General features: G+C 43.6%; 1 protein-coding gene across 1 annotated transcript; it reads left to right on the top strand.

Moving 5' to 3' along the window:
- The first annotated feature begins 2766 nt into the window (after nucleotides 1-2766).
- Nucleotides 2767-13574, top strand: LOC150006847 (DLA class II histocompatibility antigen, DR-1 beta chain-like). Its single transcript, XM_090282229.1, has 6 exons — nucleotides 2767-2929; nucleotides 9149-9418; nucleotides 11355-11636; nucleotides 12337-12447; nucleotides 12931-12954; nucleotides 13247-13574. The coding sequence occupies exons 1-6, from the start codon at nucleotides 2839-2841 to the stop codon at nucleotides 13258-13260; spliced, it is 792 nt and encodes a 263-aa protein (XP_090138355.1). The 5' UTR covers nucleotides 2767-2838; the 3' UTR covers nucleotides 13261-13574.
- Nucleotides 13575-16636: the final 3062 nt, after the last annotated feature.

Raw genomic sequence — 16636 nt, 5'->3', positions numbered from 1 at the left:
TTGATAGCTTCCATGTCCTTTTTGATGCTGGTATAATTCTCAGTAAGTTCCTTATAGTTCTTCTGGAGTTCTTTGTAGTTTCCGCTGAGCTCATTGAGCTTCTCCATAATACATGCTTTCAATTCCATATCTGATAGTTGGCTCCCCTCTCTTTCATTTAGCATTCTTTCTGGGGACTCTACCTTTCCTTTCAATGGGGTGTTGTTTCTCTGTCTCCCCATTTTTGTGACTCCTATTGTTTGTTGGTGTTTCTTAGAATGATCTGCACTTCCTGGATCTGCCCCTGGTGGCGTCAGATCCTGTACCCGTCTGGGTGTAGGCAGCCTGTTGGAGACTTCCAGGGATCTACTGCCTTTGTCTGTCTCCTTTAGTTGATAATCTATTCAATCTGTGATTAGCGGTCAGGCTTAAGGACTGTGGGTGTGGCAGCTTAATTCCTGTAGGCAGGGCCTTTGCTTCCCCTCAGGCTGACGCCACTTGGATGGGAATGGTCTGCCTGCAGTGTGGGTATGAGTCAGCACTGGGACCCAGCTGGCCTCTTCCCCAGCTCTCCCCTCAAAGCCACCATACCAAACTCTCCCCAAGCGTCTCCAGTCCTCTCTGCCTTTCCTCCGCTTGAGCCCAGGGTAAGTGGGGGCCAAAATATTTTTGTATGTGATCCGCTTAAGAGCTCTTTTTCTCCAGCTGTTTCTCTCTGGCTAGCAAGAAACCCTGTGGCTTTTCGCTTTTCTCAGCTGGATACTATTTTACTTTCCACTGTGTTGCTTTAGGCTGGGAAGTTCAGCTGGGGGTTTAGACCCTGCCCTTCTCAGGGGGAATCCCCAGCTGCTGAGCTGTTTCTCAGTCCCTTCAGCTGCCACCCGTGTGAGCCCAGCCAGCCCTTCCGCGTCTCCGCATTCCCTACCGGTCACGTTGTGATGTAGCGGCCTTTTCTGTCTCTCCGTGGTTATAAGACTTCTCTCCAGCTTGTGTTCTGTTGGTTATTCCAGATGGTTTCTCCAAAATTACGCTGTAAATCCAGACTAGTTCTAGGAGGAAGTTAGTGTAGCTTTCACTTACTCCTCCGCCATCTTGTTTCTCACAGTCACAAAAATATTTTCTTGTGATAAAAACCGTTAAGGTCTACACTCTTAGCTGTACATTGGATTATCATGATTTATTTTATAGTTGGAAGTTTTTACCTTGATCACCTTCATCCATTTCAGCCGTTGAATTTTAGTCACTTTACTGCACCATGGTAAGTATCCTGTCACTAGAAATATGAAGGCACACACACAAAAAAAATGATGCTCAGTTTTAAACATTAGAAGTGTTAAAATAAAACTAAATGTTTACACACACAAAAAAATGATGCTCAGTTTTAAACATTAAAAGTGTTACAATAAAACTAAATGTACACACACACACACACACAAAAAGAAAAGAAATATGAAGGCACATGAAGGAAGACTATGTACCAGAATGGTGGTGGTATGAGAATTAATGCAAAACTTTAGACAGAGTTGCCTTTTAGAGTCCACTCAGGATTTGAGATTTACATTATTAAAAATTATATCTTATAATTTTATAATGTTGAATTATGTTTAAAATTATATGATTAAATCAAAGAATGTAATTCCTGGTTTTTCCATAATGTTTCATTTCCAGAACACTCTCTAATAATTTCAGTTCTTGGGCCAGCATGCAATCCAGTGAGCCACACCAGCCAGGGTTCTAATAATTTCATTAGCAAAATCTTCTTATATCTTTTCTTGGAATAAAGCAAGAGAAGTTGACTAAATAAGAGGACATGCCCCTAAGAAAATGAAAAAATCATAATGGGGACCAAGAGTAAAGAACTGAATGTTTTTTCACATGAAATATTAGTTATTCTGAAGAAGAGCTGTTGTGCCAAAGGCTGATTTCGAGTCCTTTATCTGTCTCTCAGCCCCCTGGATACTTTGTTTTGGACAGTTGGCCTTATCACATTGTTATGTAAAGTGCTATTCAAAGGTACTTGCAAGATCCTCCATTCCACATGGATCACCTCCTCTAAGCCCCTTTCGCTATATGTATTCTGAAGGTGCCACTAAACTCAATAACAGCATCGGGAAATAAACCTGAAAAACCTTTTCACTCAGGTCAAGTTATTGACCAAGTCTCACTTTCCTTTAGTTTATCAGACATCCTTCCCTGAAAGGAGGTACAGACTATACTCTAATCAACAACTACAATTCTGTCATCTCATCAGTTAGCAGGTGAGGCTGCTCCTTGAGACAGCCACAGAATCACAACATTTTCCAGAACTGAAATACTTACAATGTAGTACTTTCGTTTCAACTGTGAGAGGTTAAGTAATTTTCCCCAAATCTGCAACACTAAGTTATGGTGCAGTTAGGACTGGGTTGAAGGTCTGACCTGCAATCATCTTCTTGCCACCCTCTCAGCTCCTAGCACACTCACTCATACATTTGTCAAACAAGCTCTGTCTTCAGGTGAGAGACGAATGTTCCTAAAAGGCTCAGACTTGTGCACTCATCGCTGACCAGCACACAGTTCGCTCACAACAGGGGCCCAATAAAATGTTTCAGATACAACCAAATCAGACCTTCAAAACAATCCTTTCAATGCAGGAAATTTTAAGTTTCAGAAGAGGACCTTCAGACAAAGTCTCTGACCAGCAATTGATGACACTATTCATATATGATGCTCATTGGTTCTCAACACTGAGATTACCCAATCCAGGAACAAAGAAATGAGTTTCTTGGTTGGTGTTATGTGGGATGGGGTAACGGAGTTTTTGTCCTCACTGAGTGCGACTTGCCTGCTCTCTGCACCCTGTCCTCTGTGTTCTCCATCATGGTGCATCTGGATGGCTCCTGGATGGCAGCTCTGATGGTGATGCTGATGGTACTGAGCCCTCTCCTGGCTTGGACCAGGGACACAACACGTGAGTACATATCTCATGCGGGGAAGGGGGGGGAGTGAGAAATTGTGGGGTGAGAGAAGGAAGTGATTAGCTTTGTCACTGTGTCCTGGTCATGTCCCTTAGACAATTGTGACATTTTCTCCAGTGACCACCCATCTTTCTCATATGGATCTTTCCACAACAAAAGGAGCCTGGGTGCTCACTCTCTACAAGAGCTGTGTAAGGGGCTCATTATATATGACTAATTTCTTCTCAACTCTTCTCCAGTAAAACCTCTCCAGCCCTGTGTCCCATTCCCTCAGGGTCTTGAGAGGATTTAGAAACAATGATTTCAAACTAATTCCCAACTAGTGGTTTCACTTATTATATTGAGTTATCCCAAGAGGAGAAAAATTTCTCTGAAATTTTATGGGGAGTCAAAAGGAAATAGAAGGGTCTCTCCTAGATAATCCTGTGTTACGTCCTCAACAGAATCTGTGATGTGGGTGCCTCTCCCTAATATGTGAGGATACATCAAGGGGCCTCCCTCACTGTCTTCTTTTCTTTCTCCCTGAACTCCAATGTTCATAAGGCCTGTGTCCCTGTAATGGAGTTTCTTTGACACAAGTTGGGGTTAATGCTCTCTAGTCCTCCTGTGGAAAGCCCCCTGGAGCTGAAGCACAGATTCTTGGCACTTGGAATGACCCTACAGATAAGGAGTATCTATGGGGTATTCTTTGATGCTTTAAAGAACTTAAGGCACGTCTGAACACCTGGCCAGGTTAGTGTTCATTACAAATATGTCTTAAACCTTTCTATACCACGACTTCCTCCTACCTCTCCCCTTCTCTGGTCTGAGCCCACAGTAGGAATTAAACTAGTGGAGATAAATTGTACAAAATTTTGTTTCTTAAGTTAAAAAGAATCAAATATTAGCAATCTCATAGGTTCAAATTATACACTTTGAGCAGGAGTATAGAGAGAGTGTGAAGGCTGCTTACATCTCATGGGGCTGAAAGTCAATAATCAAGTCAAGGGAGTTCATTGGCCTCTAGGAGTCTTGGCCCCAAATATCACAGGTCCATTCATCGTTCCCTCTATTTTCCTTAATTAGCCATGTTTGGTTACCTCTACTTCCAGCCCCTCCCTACTCTTTCCCCAACTATGTCATCACCATTCCTGGGATCCCAAAGTTCGCACAGACCCTCAGCACTGGAACAGATCCACAGACAAGATAAAATGTAGTGATATTTCCCTTTTTTAAAAAGTCACCTTTTTCTTACTGGCAAAAGTTTCTTCTAGCAACAGAAAGAGAAAAAAGTTTGTTTGAATTTCTCACAGAAAGTAGAAGAGATATAATGTGTCATCTGAATAAAAGCTTGAGCCCCTCTGCTTTCCAGGATCCCCGCAATGATCAAGTCCCAGAACCTGGGTCTGTTCACTTAGACCACAGATATTTATTTACTGGGTTTTGTTCTAAGCTCAGAGAATCCTATCTGGATATAATAGAAAGTCGCCTACTATCATGGAACTTAGCTAACATCAGGGGAGAAAGACAATGACCCAATAACATTTAAGAAAGAAAAAAACTCAGGGAGTATTAGTTGCTCTGAAAATAATACACCAGGGTTAGGGGACAGAGAGAATCAAACTTACCTGACTTCAGTTCAAGTGACATTTTGTTGAGACCTGAATGATGAGAGAAGCCATTGTATGAAGATCTAAGGGACAAGTGTTCCAGGGAAGGAACAGGAAAAGGCAAAGTGTGGGAACACGTTTGCCATATTGAAGGGACAGAAAGAAGACTAACGTGGATGAGACTCCGCAAGGAATCTGGGGGAGACATTGACACAGGAAGAGAGTGGAGAGAGAAGACAAATCATATTGGGCCCTGTGGCCGTGGTAGGAAACCTTAATTTTTTTGAAGAGGCAGGTGAACTACTGGAGGGTTACAAGGAGAGTTCATTTATATTTATTTTTAAAAAGTAATTCTAGCTACCATGTGGAGATGGGACTGTAGGGGTTCACAAGTGGGGTCAGGGAGGCCATTTAGGAGCGTGGACGAGTTCTCCAGGGAAGACATGCTTGGGGCTTCATTGCGTGTGGCAGTGACAAAGACAGTGGTAAAGATAAGGTGAACAGATTTGGGATAGATAATTGCATGACTTTTTAATGGATTAAATGGGGGAGGACTATAAAATCAGGCTTATCTGCAAGGGTTTTGTCATAAGTAATTTGAATAAACTTGGTGGTGCTGTTTATTGAGATAGGGAAGACTGTGGAAGAAAATAATTTGAAGTGGGTGGTTAGGAATAAATATTTTGTTTAAGTTTGAAATGATGTTTTGACATTTATGTGGAGCTGTCAAGAGGTCAGTTGAATACAGGAGCCTGGAGTTCAGGGGCCGGCCAGGGCTGGAGGTATGTGTGTCGGTGTCATGACACATGTACTGTGTTCAATTCCAGGAAAGTGGGGGAGGTCACACAGTGGGTGAGACAGTGTGTGTGACAGACAAGAAGATGGCAGGGGCTGAGCCCAGAGCACCAAGGGCCAGTGAGGCAGCCAAGGGGACTGAGACGGGGTGCCAGTGGTGTTGAGGAAAACTGGGAGAGTGCGATGCATGGAGGTGACAGGAAGTCTGTTTTCCCAGAGGAGGGAGTGGCCAGGTGTGGTGAGAGCCACTAGGAGGTGGGGAAGTGAGAACATGCAGAGACATGAGCACTGGGTTTGGTGGACGTGACATGCGCAGTCAGTGGCGTGTACAACATGGAAACTGGATTGGACCGTTTGAAGGGAAAATGGGAGCTGAAGACATGAATGGATGACAGGTGACTCTTTTGAGCAGCTGGCCTCAAGGAGAGACTGTGCGTCAGGATCAGGGTGTCAGCTGGGCCTAAAGCACAAGAAGAAAAGAGCCTGAAAAGAATCTGAGAGGACTTGAGAACCAGAGATGTTCAGTCAGCAGCAAAGAACCACTAGAGAGTGGTCTGGTTATGCAAAAAGCCATTGATTAGACAGCCAATATTTATTAGTGACCTAGAATAGACCAGTTATCACCCTGAATGAGGATGGAGGCATCAACAACACAAATCTGGTCTCTATCAGCGTGGAGCATCATAACATTTTGCAGTTACTGTGTACCAGACCTGTAAATTTAAGTATGTAATTTTCATAACTATCCAGTCTTATCTGGAATAATTAAAAAGGTAATAATCTATGGAATCTAAAATTCAAAGAGTTTAAGTAACTTACTCAGAGTCATATAGTTAGTTGTAGAACCCAGATTATATTGTCTAACTCTCAGCATCTAGAAAGTCCCCCTCTTCTGCGTCAGCCTGCTATTAGGTTCATGCATATCTGGTTATTATACATAAACCAAATTTCTGTCCTTAAGTGTTCAAAATGATATTTAGTGATAAAATTAATTAAAGATAATTGTCAAATGATGTAAATATATTATTTACTTTAGGACTAGAAAGATCTTGTGAGCTTGCATTCATAGGGGTTATAAGAATTAAAATAGGAATGTATTTATTGAGTACTTAGTATATGATCAGCACTAGGAAGAATCACTATTAAATTTCACACTTAACAATATCCTGTGAGGAATATACGGTCATTAAATCTATTTTATAGATAAAGAAGAAAAGGCCCATAGATGTTAAGATCTGACCCAAGTGGAAGAGCTAATGTTCAAATTTAGATTTTCTAATTCTAGAGTTTGGGCTTCTAGCCACCACTAGTGAACAGTGGCTTTGTTGAGTCTGAATTACTGATGAAATTTCAGATATTTATAGGTGTCAGTGTGTGTCTAAGGGTTAGGGGCGGGCAGTTGCAAGGGCTGCTAGTTCCAATGTATAGGAGAAATTTGTGTTCATTTTGTACTTATAATTTGAAAAGTTCCATATGGGCTCACACTGTGTATAGACTATCATGGGCATGTGAGGAAGAACGCAAAGAAGTATTAAATACACACTCTTTTCTGAGATTTTATTAGCAAGCTGGGCTAGGGTTGGCAAATAGAATACCAGATACCCAATTATATCTGAATTTCAGAGAAACAACAATTATTCATCTGAAATCCAAAGTTAACTGGGCACCCTGTATTTTTATTCACTATATTTGGAAACAAGTTGGGCAGTGAATATGGACCAACAGTGCTAACCATACGGGCTGCAGTGAACAGCAACTCCACATGTTTTTATTTTTCAACTTTCTCATGTGTCAAGAAAGTACTAGAGATTTTGTGAATAGAAGTGGTCTGACCAGAGTGTCCTCCTATCTGCCATCATTTCTAAGGGAAGTCTCTCCTCAGAGTCTGGGGACCTGCTCATTTTTGTAAACTGTCTGTATGAGGATACCATCCTAGTTTCTCCCCTTCTGGGGACCTGACTATAGAAATGAGAGTTCCAATCTGGCCAAGGCTGGTAATCTGATGCCTACTGGTATTACTGGGAGCAGGGGACAGTTAGAAAATGAATTAGTTGAGACGCTGAACAGGAATCAAATGGCTGTGGCCATAGTTTTCTACTGTGGCTAAGTAGTGGACCAGTGGCAGAGAAATTAAGAATGAAGACGATGCGAAGGATAAATTATATGACTTGGTGATTGGTTGGCAAGGCAATGAAATAGGTAAACCTTGGTCCTGAACAAATTAACTTTGCTAAAAAAATTTCTCTGTACTGGACTCCTAAAAAATACAAATTTCCTACAGGACCAAAATTTTCAACAGATATAATGTTGGTAGAACTCTCTATGTACTTCTCAGCTGCTCCATAATTAACAGAGGCTTTTTCACCATAGACTTTTTAGATGGTTCACACCAGTGGAGCTCACCCTGTGAAGGTTCCCCTCCTCTCCCTCTGCCCACCCCTGGAACATCTGGCAGTATCTGGAGCCAGTTTGGTTGTCACACTGGGGGTTTCTTCTGAGGACTGGTGGGTAGAGAGGCCAGGGATGCTATTTACAGCCTCCTGTGCACAGAACAGCCCACCCACCCCCAGCCCAACCACAAAGAATTATCTTGTCCAAAATGCCAATAGTGTTGAGGTTGAGAACACTGCTCTACACTGGCTGTTTCTAAAAATTCTAGACTCAAGCTTTATACACACACTCACCTTCCAGTTCAGTTCTTCATGGTTTATTTTAGCTCATTACACCCACCCCCAAAAGAAGTAAAAAATAAAACAAAAAACCCAGAGTTGCACAAATTCACCACTTTCTTGTCGAATCCATTCAATCAACTGAAGTTTAAAACCTTCATTTTTACTTTTTGCCTTATGCAGTATTTTTCAAACTTTCATGAGTTCTTGATCGTCACATCTCTATTAACTTTTAACAACTTGTTTTTTCAAGTCACAAGTATTTTTCAGTAAAGTGTCTCAAATTTCTGCAGTAATTGTACTTTCCACACTATTGATGATATCAGAGGCTTCCGTCTATTCATCTCACTTTTAACCACCGCTTTATTCTTCTGGTTTTCTGAGCTTTCTAGATTTGGAAATGCAGAAGAGAGGTGTGGCCCTCTGGGTTACGGTTTACTTCCCTAAAGCTCGTCAGCAGCTTCCCGCTACGTTTAGTGCAAGGCCCCATCCCCACTCCCCACGGGCACCGGCTGCGCCTGCGTGTCCAGGCTCCTCGCTCCCCCTCACGCTCACCGCCTGCGCCGCAGGGCCCTGCTCTCTTCTGGTTGCTGCGGGGGAAGATCCTCGGTTCCTCCCGCTCACACCCACGCAACCTTCTTGTCACAGCTTCAATGTCTCTCAGAGGGCACTGCTTGTCCCCTAATGTAATTAGATCCTGCTGCTATTTTCTGTTGGAGAACTCCCCGCTTTCTGACGTTCCTCACTCCTGCGTGAATCTCGTCCGGTTGGGTCCTGACGGGTGAAGCTCCAGAGTCGCGGGGAGGTGCCCTTGTCCTTCCTTGGATTCCGGGGGCAGCAGGGGCCGGGTACGAGGTCCCCGGACCGAGGGTTACGGCACGAGGAGGGCGCGTTTGAGGAAAGGGGGGCCGGCGGGCGGAGGGAGGGCGGGGCTTCCAGGCGGAGGCGGCGACGGCACCGCCCCCCTCGGGCGTGGAGTCCGGCAGCCCCGCGAGGGGCCTCCCCTGCCCTCCGCCCCCTCCTGCTCCAGATGAGCGGGGCCCCGGGTGCTGGCAGTCGGGGGGCCGGTGTCCTCGTGTCCCCGCCGGCCTGCGCGCCCCGCACCGGGCGGCGCCGTCCGTCTCTCACCAGAGTGACCGGACCGTCCCTGTCCCCACAGCGCAGTTCGTGGAGCAGGTTAAGCACGAGTGTCGTTTCTCCAACGGGACGGAGCGGGTGCGGTACCTGGACAGATACTTCCACAACGGGGAGGAGGTCGTGCGCTTCGACAGCGACGTGGGGGAGTACCGCGCGGTGACGGAGCTGGGGCGGCCGGACGCCGAGGCCTGGAACCGGAGGAAGGAGCTCGTGGAGCAGAAGCGGGCCCAGGTGGACGCGTACTGCAGACACAACTACGGGGTGTTTGATGGATTCCTGGTGCAGCGGCAAAGTGAGCGCGGCGGGGGGCGGGGGCGTGCGCGTGTGTGCGCGTGTACCGTGCGTGTGTGCGCGTGTGTGCGCGTGTACCCTGCGTGTGTGTTTGCAGGGCTGAGCGAGCTCACGTGTGCGGGGACCTGGGAGCGCCGCTGTCGGGGCGCCGTGTGACTCTGTCCTCTGTAAGCGACGTTTGCGGCGCTGACTAGTTGGGGTGACGGTTTCGGGAAGCGGAGGGGAGGGAGGTGAAAGGTTGGGGAGAAGGGGAGTCACAGCCCCTCTTGGCCAAACCCTTCTTAACCCTGAACCCCTGGAATAGGGTCCTGTGTTCGTTGCACAAACACTTCATTGAGAAGAAGGGTCAGGCTCATTTCTGAGGGCGGGGGACCTCCGAGGCACCTCTGGTCTTTCTGAGGCTTCTTTTATATCTAACTTCCTGGCTTTTTTTTCCCTTCGTGTATGTTTTTACATAGTTGAAATGATTGTAAAACCAGCTTTTTAAATTATGATTTTGTTTCCTAATATATGGATGTTACTATTTTTATAATGCTAATCATATTTAAGCAGTTACATATTCTTTTTATAGTTGTAACAATTTACCTCACGTCCTAATTTTTTTAACTGTTACCAAATACTCAGTTGAAAATGTATATTTCTATTTTTACTTCTTTGATTTCTAAGGTTTTTGAACATTTTTTCACGTGTTTATTGGCCAATTGTTGTTCCTGCTCTAAGAATTGCCTATTGTCTGTCATCTCTGGGGCTGTTGTTTTTCTCAGTGATTTTATGGGTTCTCTACGCAGTAAGGTGAACACTTTGCTAATATTTGATTCAGCAGTTTCTCCAGTTCCTGGTTTGTATTTTGTTTCTGTTTTATTACTTTACATGTTAAGAATTTAAACACCTTTAATGTAATGAAATGTACTGAAAGTTGTTAGCAATGAATTATTATCAATCTTAAATCTACCACTTCGTGGTATTGTAAAAATGTTTCTCCCTAGGTTTCTTCTCCTTTCTCCCTCTTCCCCTCCCCCACTGTGTTTATTGAGCTGGTCTCAGGCAGGAAGCGCACATATTAGTGAGTCCTAGACCCTGCCCTGAGCTCAAGTGTCAGCTTAAAAAGACAATTATAAAATGATAACAATTCCAGCAATAGATATGCTTCTTTAGAAGGAGAGAGATTGCTCAACTGAGTGTAATGTTAAGTATTTTTTAAGTGAATGACTTTCCTTGCTCCTTCCCCTCTCCTTCAAGACTCACATTATACTGGGACTCAGAATCACCCGTGTCTTTCCTGCTTCCCAGGTAGAACCAATTCTGTGATGTTCTCACGTGTGAGTGTCGCATCTCCAGGGTTTCATAGCCTGTATCCCCATCTTCCCCAAGCTGTTCCCCAGTTTATCCACACTGCTTTGAATTATATTTTCTCTCCAAGTGAACAAGGATGATAAATAGTTAACATATATTGATGGGTAAGTTCCAGCCATTAGGTCCATTGGTCTTCATATGTCCTTAAGAGGTAAGTTAGTATTATTATCCCCTTTGTAAGTGAGAAAGCTCAGCACAGAGGAATGTAAAAATTCTCCTAGGATCAACCAATAGGAGACAGACCTGGATTTGAACTCAGGCAGCCCTGCTCCAGAAATCACACTTTTAATTAATACACTATATGCCTTAACAAAGATTTGTAAACACTTCAATTCAACAATGAATAATTGTTTCAAGTTATGAAAAAAACTCACTAATTTCCTCTACATCTCTCAAATCTAGGAGGCCTGTGCTGTAGGGATGGGTTCCAGGCTCATGGCACGAACTCCTGCTGGGCCACGGGGCCAGCTCTGAGGGAGGCTGCCCAACGCTGGAGCTGGAGACTGGAGAGTGGAGACCGAGGGGCAGCCAACCAAGGAGCCTTCCTCTGTCTTCCTCATGTTCCCTCACCTTTTCTCTCCTAGCTGAGCCTACAGTGACTGTGTATCCTGCAAAAACCCAGCGCCTGCAGCACCACAACCTCCTGGTCTGCTCTGTGAATGGTTTCTATCCAGGCCACATTGAAGTCCGGTGGCTGCGGAATGGCCGGGAAGAGGAGGCTGGGGTCATCTCCACAGGCCTGATCCGGAATGGAGACTGGACCTTCCAGATCCTGGTGATGCTGGAAACAATTCCCCGGAGTGGAGAGGTCTACACCTGCCAAGTGCAGCACCCAAGCCTCATGAGCCCCCTCACCGTGGAATGGAGTGAGAAGTGTTCTGACCTCACTCATGCCTCACCCACCCCAGGGGACTTTGCTTATCCCTGAGTGGCAGGCTTCTCCTCTCCCCACACCATGTTTTCATTTGCTCATGTTCTCTCCTTCAGCACAGGTCACTGGGGTTAGCCCTGCGATAGTTTCTGTGAATACTTACAGTCCTTGGGGAGGCCACTGTTCCTGGTAGTGAGAAGAGAGCTGTCCCTGTTTTGAACTTTCCCACGATGTCACAGGCCATGTTCCTCCTTGGTCCTGGGCACCAGTCCCCTGCCTTGGGCTAGGCTGGTACTTCCGCACAGTTGCCCTGAGTTGTCCAGTGAGATCTCAGCAGAGGTGCATCCTCTACAACGTAGGGACCTTCCTGACACGGGGAGGGCTCAGTCTCTGCTCTGCCCGCCATTAGCTCTCACCCTAGACAAGTACTCCACCTTGTCGAGCCCCAGGCTCCGCATCCTCAGATATTGAAGTAGTGAGTGGCCTTACGTCAGGGCTGTGATGCTTAAATGAGTTCCGTGCCTGAACCTTGCATCTCCTCAGTGTGATTTTAAGTCTCTTCTCCAGAAATGGCCAATTGTTCTGGTTCTTCTAGGGCAGCCTTCTTCCCCACTCTCAAAGCTCTCAGTCCCAGAGTCTCAATCAGAGAAAGTGGATTTGGGATAAAAATCCCTAAAACTAGCTTCTTCTCTCAGGGGCACAGTCTGAATCTGCACAGAGCAAGATGCTGAGTGGAGTCGGGGGCTTCGTTCTGGGTCTGCTCTTCCTTGGGGTGGGGCTGTTCATCTACTTCAGGAATCAGAAAGGTAAGGAACCATTTCGCAGCTGAAGTTCCCCATAGACTGTATGGGGAAGAGATATGACTTTGCTCAAGTTAGTTCTCTGTATGTCAGTGGCCTCGTATAAGCCTTTCCTTCCCTGGTCAATCTCAGATTTCCTGGAACACAGAAATAAATAGTTCATGGTTACTTATGGTTGACGATAAGGAATTATGGCCTGTAGAGATAAGCGAAGGGTTAACGTCCACAGGGATTTGGGTCAAGATCCTGGAATAAATGGAGGAATAGACACTACGGCTAATAAAATTACACTGGATTTGTGTGGCAGAAGCCTCATGGGTCACTGCTCTCAGTTTCTGTTTCCCTCTCAATTCTGGTATCACGTGAGGTGGGTTGTGATGTTAGAGAAATGTCAGGCAGTCCAGGGCTGGGGACATTGTGTTTAGAGACAGATTTACCTCCATATCTTTAAAGTGTATATTTTTCAAGTATATTTCTTCTCTTTCCCAGGACACTCTGGACTTCAGCCAACAGGTAATGCTCTTTAATCATATTTTAGAGTCACATTCAGTTTCCCTAGAACAGGATGTAGAGGTGACAAGACAGAAGACAGAAATAATGGGAAAGACTTTGGATCTGACTTCTGGTCAGGCAGTTTACTCTAAAGCTTCTCACCACTTAGTAAAAGGCCTGCTCTAAAGTAGCTTTGGCTCAGGGTGACCTGAGAACTTTTCTTCTTCAGAGCTGTAAGAGGAGGCCCTGAGTGGGGCGGGGAGGAAGCTGCTTGTTGGCTAGGTCTGGAAATAGCACTCTCCTCTGTCTGCAGGACTCCTGAGCTGAAGTGAGGATGGTGATGAAAGACCCTTCTGTCCCAGCTTCTTTGCAGCGTGAAAAGGTTTCCTGCTTCATTCTTATTCCACAAAGAGAATGCTTCCTCAGGATCTGGTTTGGTCCTGCGTCAGTGACCCTGCAGAACATGTCCTCCCTGACAGCTTCCTCAGCCCCTGCCCTTGACCTAGAAGTCCCAGTATTGACTGCTGTGCCTTACTTATCTCCCTTCCTTCCCTGTTCCTTTGTATTCAGCCCTTACTGTCGCCTGTGCACCTGAATTCACATGCTGCCCACATTTCTTTATAAAATTTTCCTCAATTAAATATGGAGTGAAAACCATCTGCTTCATATGGCTTCAAGGACAAGAAGTAGAAAGAAAAAAGAGGATTCTATCACATTACAATAATAATTTTCATTTATAGTCCTGAATTTTAGTCACATGAGAATCTGGAAGAGTTCCTTCTTCCCTTCCATGCTTTTTCATGGGGTTTCTGCATTCTGCAATTAGGCACCTTTTCCTGAGCTAGGAGAAAGCCTGCAAAGAACCCATACATGGTGATCTTACCTTTGTTTCTTAAAGACAAACACACAAATCCCTTTGCAACATGAGACACAGAAAGGGGACAATAAGTATAAGAAATGCAGGTTGCTTGTAAGGATGTGATGCCTTCACAGTTTTTATAATTATGTTCTTTTGTCTCTTTTTCTCTGATTTTTTAGAAGAACCTAAACCTGGGCACTTTTTGAAGTCCCCTTTTATTAGACTAATGGTGGGCTTCAATACTTCAGTCTTTTTCTGTCTCTCAGATAAAAAATCAGTGCTGTGCTGACTCTGCCTTGAGATGCACCCTCGTCCATAAATAGGTCTCAGAAGCATCAGGCAAAGCACAACTCTAATGGAAAAGAAGCACTTCTAAGGCCCTCCAGGTTGTGTGACAAACTTAGTGTCTGTCACAGGAAACTGCTGTGTGGGTCTTAACCTTAGCATAAATCAGAGACAATGCTGAGAAATGGGGGAGAATGTATGAATCCACTGATATACATCCAAACAATGAAATACTCAGCGTTGGAAGAAAAGAATGAGAATACTCTGCTATGGAATAATCTCCAAAATGTGTTTGGAGCAAGGAACAGGAGAGTTTTATGCAAATTTTGTTTACTAGGATAGAGGGGGAGAATGTGCATATATAGCCAAACCCATTCATTTTATTTACCTATTTATCTACCTGTCATCTATATGTCATCTATATCATTTCTCTTCTTAACATTTGTAAATACAAACAATGGAAGAATTTTAAAAATTGTTGTCTACAGGGCAAAATGAGGGAATAGATTGAAGGAAACTGGACTTTTCTGATTATATATCTAATGCAATAGTTTAACTCGAGGAAAATTTAAATAAATTATGTAATAAAATTTTTAAATCAAAAGTTTTAAAAGGCAATACATAAAAATGAAAATCAAACTGTAACAATGGAAACAAACTGACAAGAAGTATATGATGGAAAACAAGTAAAAAAGGAAATCAATCAAGGGTTTCCAGTCTTGAATTCACTTCCTCCCATGTCATATTAAATTTACACCTACAGACAGAGCAATTCACCCATGAATAAGAAGTGAGGACTGACAGAACAGCTTCTGCAAATAGAAGAGAGATCACATAAAAACAGGAGAGACAGAGACATGGTACCATGGAAACCCCATCCCCAGCGCACTGACTTGTACTGGGGCAGGATCACTGAAGGGCTTATGTGCAGATTCGCCAACCCTGCAGTAAAGTGAAAAACAGTGGTTTAAAGGACACCTAGGTTATACAGGCAGGAAATACATTTCTGAACTCTAGAGCATCTGCCAAGTCGGAGGGGAACTGCAGGAACACTCTCTCTCTCTCTCTCTCTCTCTCTCTCTCTCTCTCTCTCTCTCTCTCTCATGTCAGAGGCACTGGAAAGAGCCAGTCACTTGTTGACACTTCACTCTCCCTCTTGACCTCATGGGCAGGACATATTCAGGTGCTTTAGCCAGCCTTGGTTGTCAAGAGTGCCCAACAGGCCCCAGGCCCACACCAGCTCTGGGGCTTGTGCCCAGAAATCTCCACAGGCCACACCCCCTCCCACTCCAGTTCCAGCTGTCCTGCTAAAGACACCTGGCATACACAGTCTACAAAGGGGAAAATCCTAAACAAGTCTACTCCTTAAAGACTGACAGCAGTGGCTGTTTCACTTAATTCATAGAAACAAACACAGAGGGACAGCCAAAATGAGGAGATAATAGAAATATATTCCAAATAAATGAGTAGGAATAAAAAGAAAAAGAACTCAATGAAACAGAGATAACCAATTTACCAGGTAAACAGTTAAATATAAACACTGATTATAAGTATGCTCAAAGAACTAGGGAGAGTAGTAGATGAACTCAGTGAGAATGTCAACAAAGAGATAGAAAAATATTTAAAAGAATGAATCAGAACTAAAGAATACAATAATTGAAATGAAATTTAAAAATACTCTAGAGAGAATCAAGAGCAGATTAGTTGATGCAGAAGAATGAGTCAGCAAGCTAGGAGACAGGGTAATGAAAATCCCTCAATCAGAACAGCAAAAATAAAATAAAAATTTTTTAATGAGGATAGTTTAAGAAACCTCTGGGAGAACATCAAGTGTACCAACATTTGAATAATAGGGATCCCAGAAGGAGAAGAGAGAGAGAGAGAGAGAGAGAGGGACATAAAACCCACTTAAAGAAATAATGGCTGAAAACTTCTCCAACCTGGTGAAGAAAATAGACATTCAAATTGCAAAAACACAGAGGGTTTCAAATAGGATTAACCCAAAGAGCCCATACCAAGACATATCATATTTAAAATGCCAAAAGTTAAAGATTCTTAATGACAGCAAGAAAAAATCAGCTAGTTATGTATAAGGGATCCTTTATGAGACTATCAACTAATTTTTCAGCAGATACTTTCAGCCTAGAAGGGAATGACACAAAATATTCAAAGTAATGAAAGGCAAAAAGCTTACAACTAAGAATACCTAAAAAAAATAGCATTCAGAATTAAAGGAGAAATAGTTTCCCAGACAAGCAAAAGCTAAAAGAGTTTATCACCACTAAACAAGCATTAAAAGAAACGTTAAAGAAACTTTTTAAATGGAAAAGAAAAGACCAAAACTAAAAATAAGAAAATATTAGAAAGAAAAAATTTCACTGATAAAGGCAAACATTTGTAAATGTAGTGGACCAACCAATTATAAAGCTAGTATGAAGATTAAAACACAAGAGTAGGAAAACCATGTGTAACTACAGTACTAAATTAAGGGATATACTGTACACACAATAGATGTAAAATATGTCAAAAACATAAATTGGGGGTGAGTAAAAAATGTAG

Source organism: Furipterus horrens, unplaced genomic scaffold (genome assembly GCF_987537825.1).
Source record: "Furipterus horrens unplaced genomic scaffold, mFurHor1.1.pri manual_scaffold_6, whole genome shotgun sequence".
Lineage (NCBI taxonomy): Eukaryota > Metazoa > Chordata > Mammalia > Chiroptera > Furipteridae > Furipterus > Furipterus horrens.
Note: the sequence above shows the minus strand (reverse complement) of the source record. Positions and strands in the feature narration are given on the sequence as shown.

What these genes read in the sequence shown, in the direction of transcription:
- LOC150006847 (XM_090282229.1), top strand. Translation starts at nt 2,839, where the DNA reads ATGGTGCATCTGGATGGCTCCTGGATGGCAGCTCTGATGGTGATGCTG. An exon ending in ATTCCTGGTGCAGCGGCAAA is followed by an intron (nt 9,419 to 11,354) that starts GTGAGCGCGGCG and finishes TTTCTCTCCTAG; the next exon opens with CTGAGCCTACAGTGACTGTG. An exon ending in CCCCCTCACCGTGGAATGGA is followed by an intron (nt 11,637 to 12,336) that starts GTGAGAAGTGTT and finishes TTCTTCTCTCAG; the next exon opens with GGGCACAGTCTGAATCTGCA.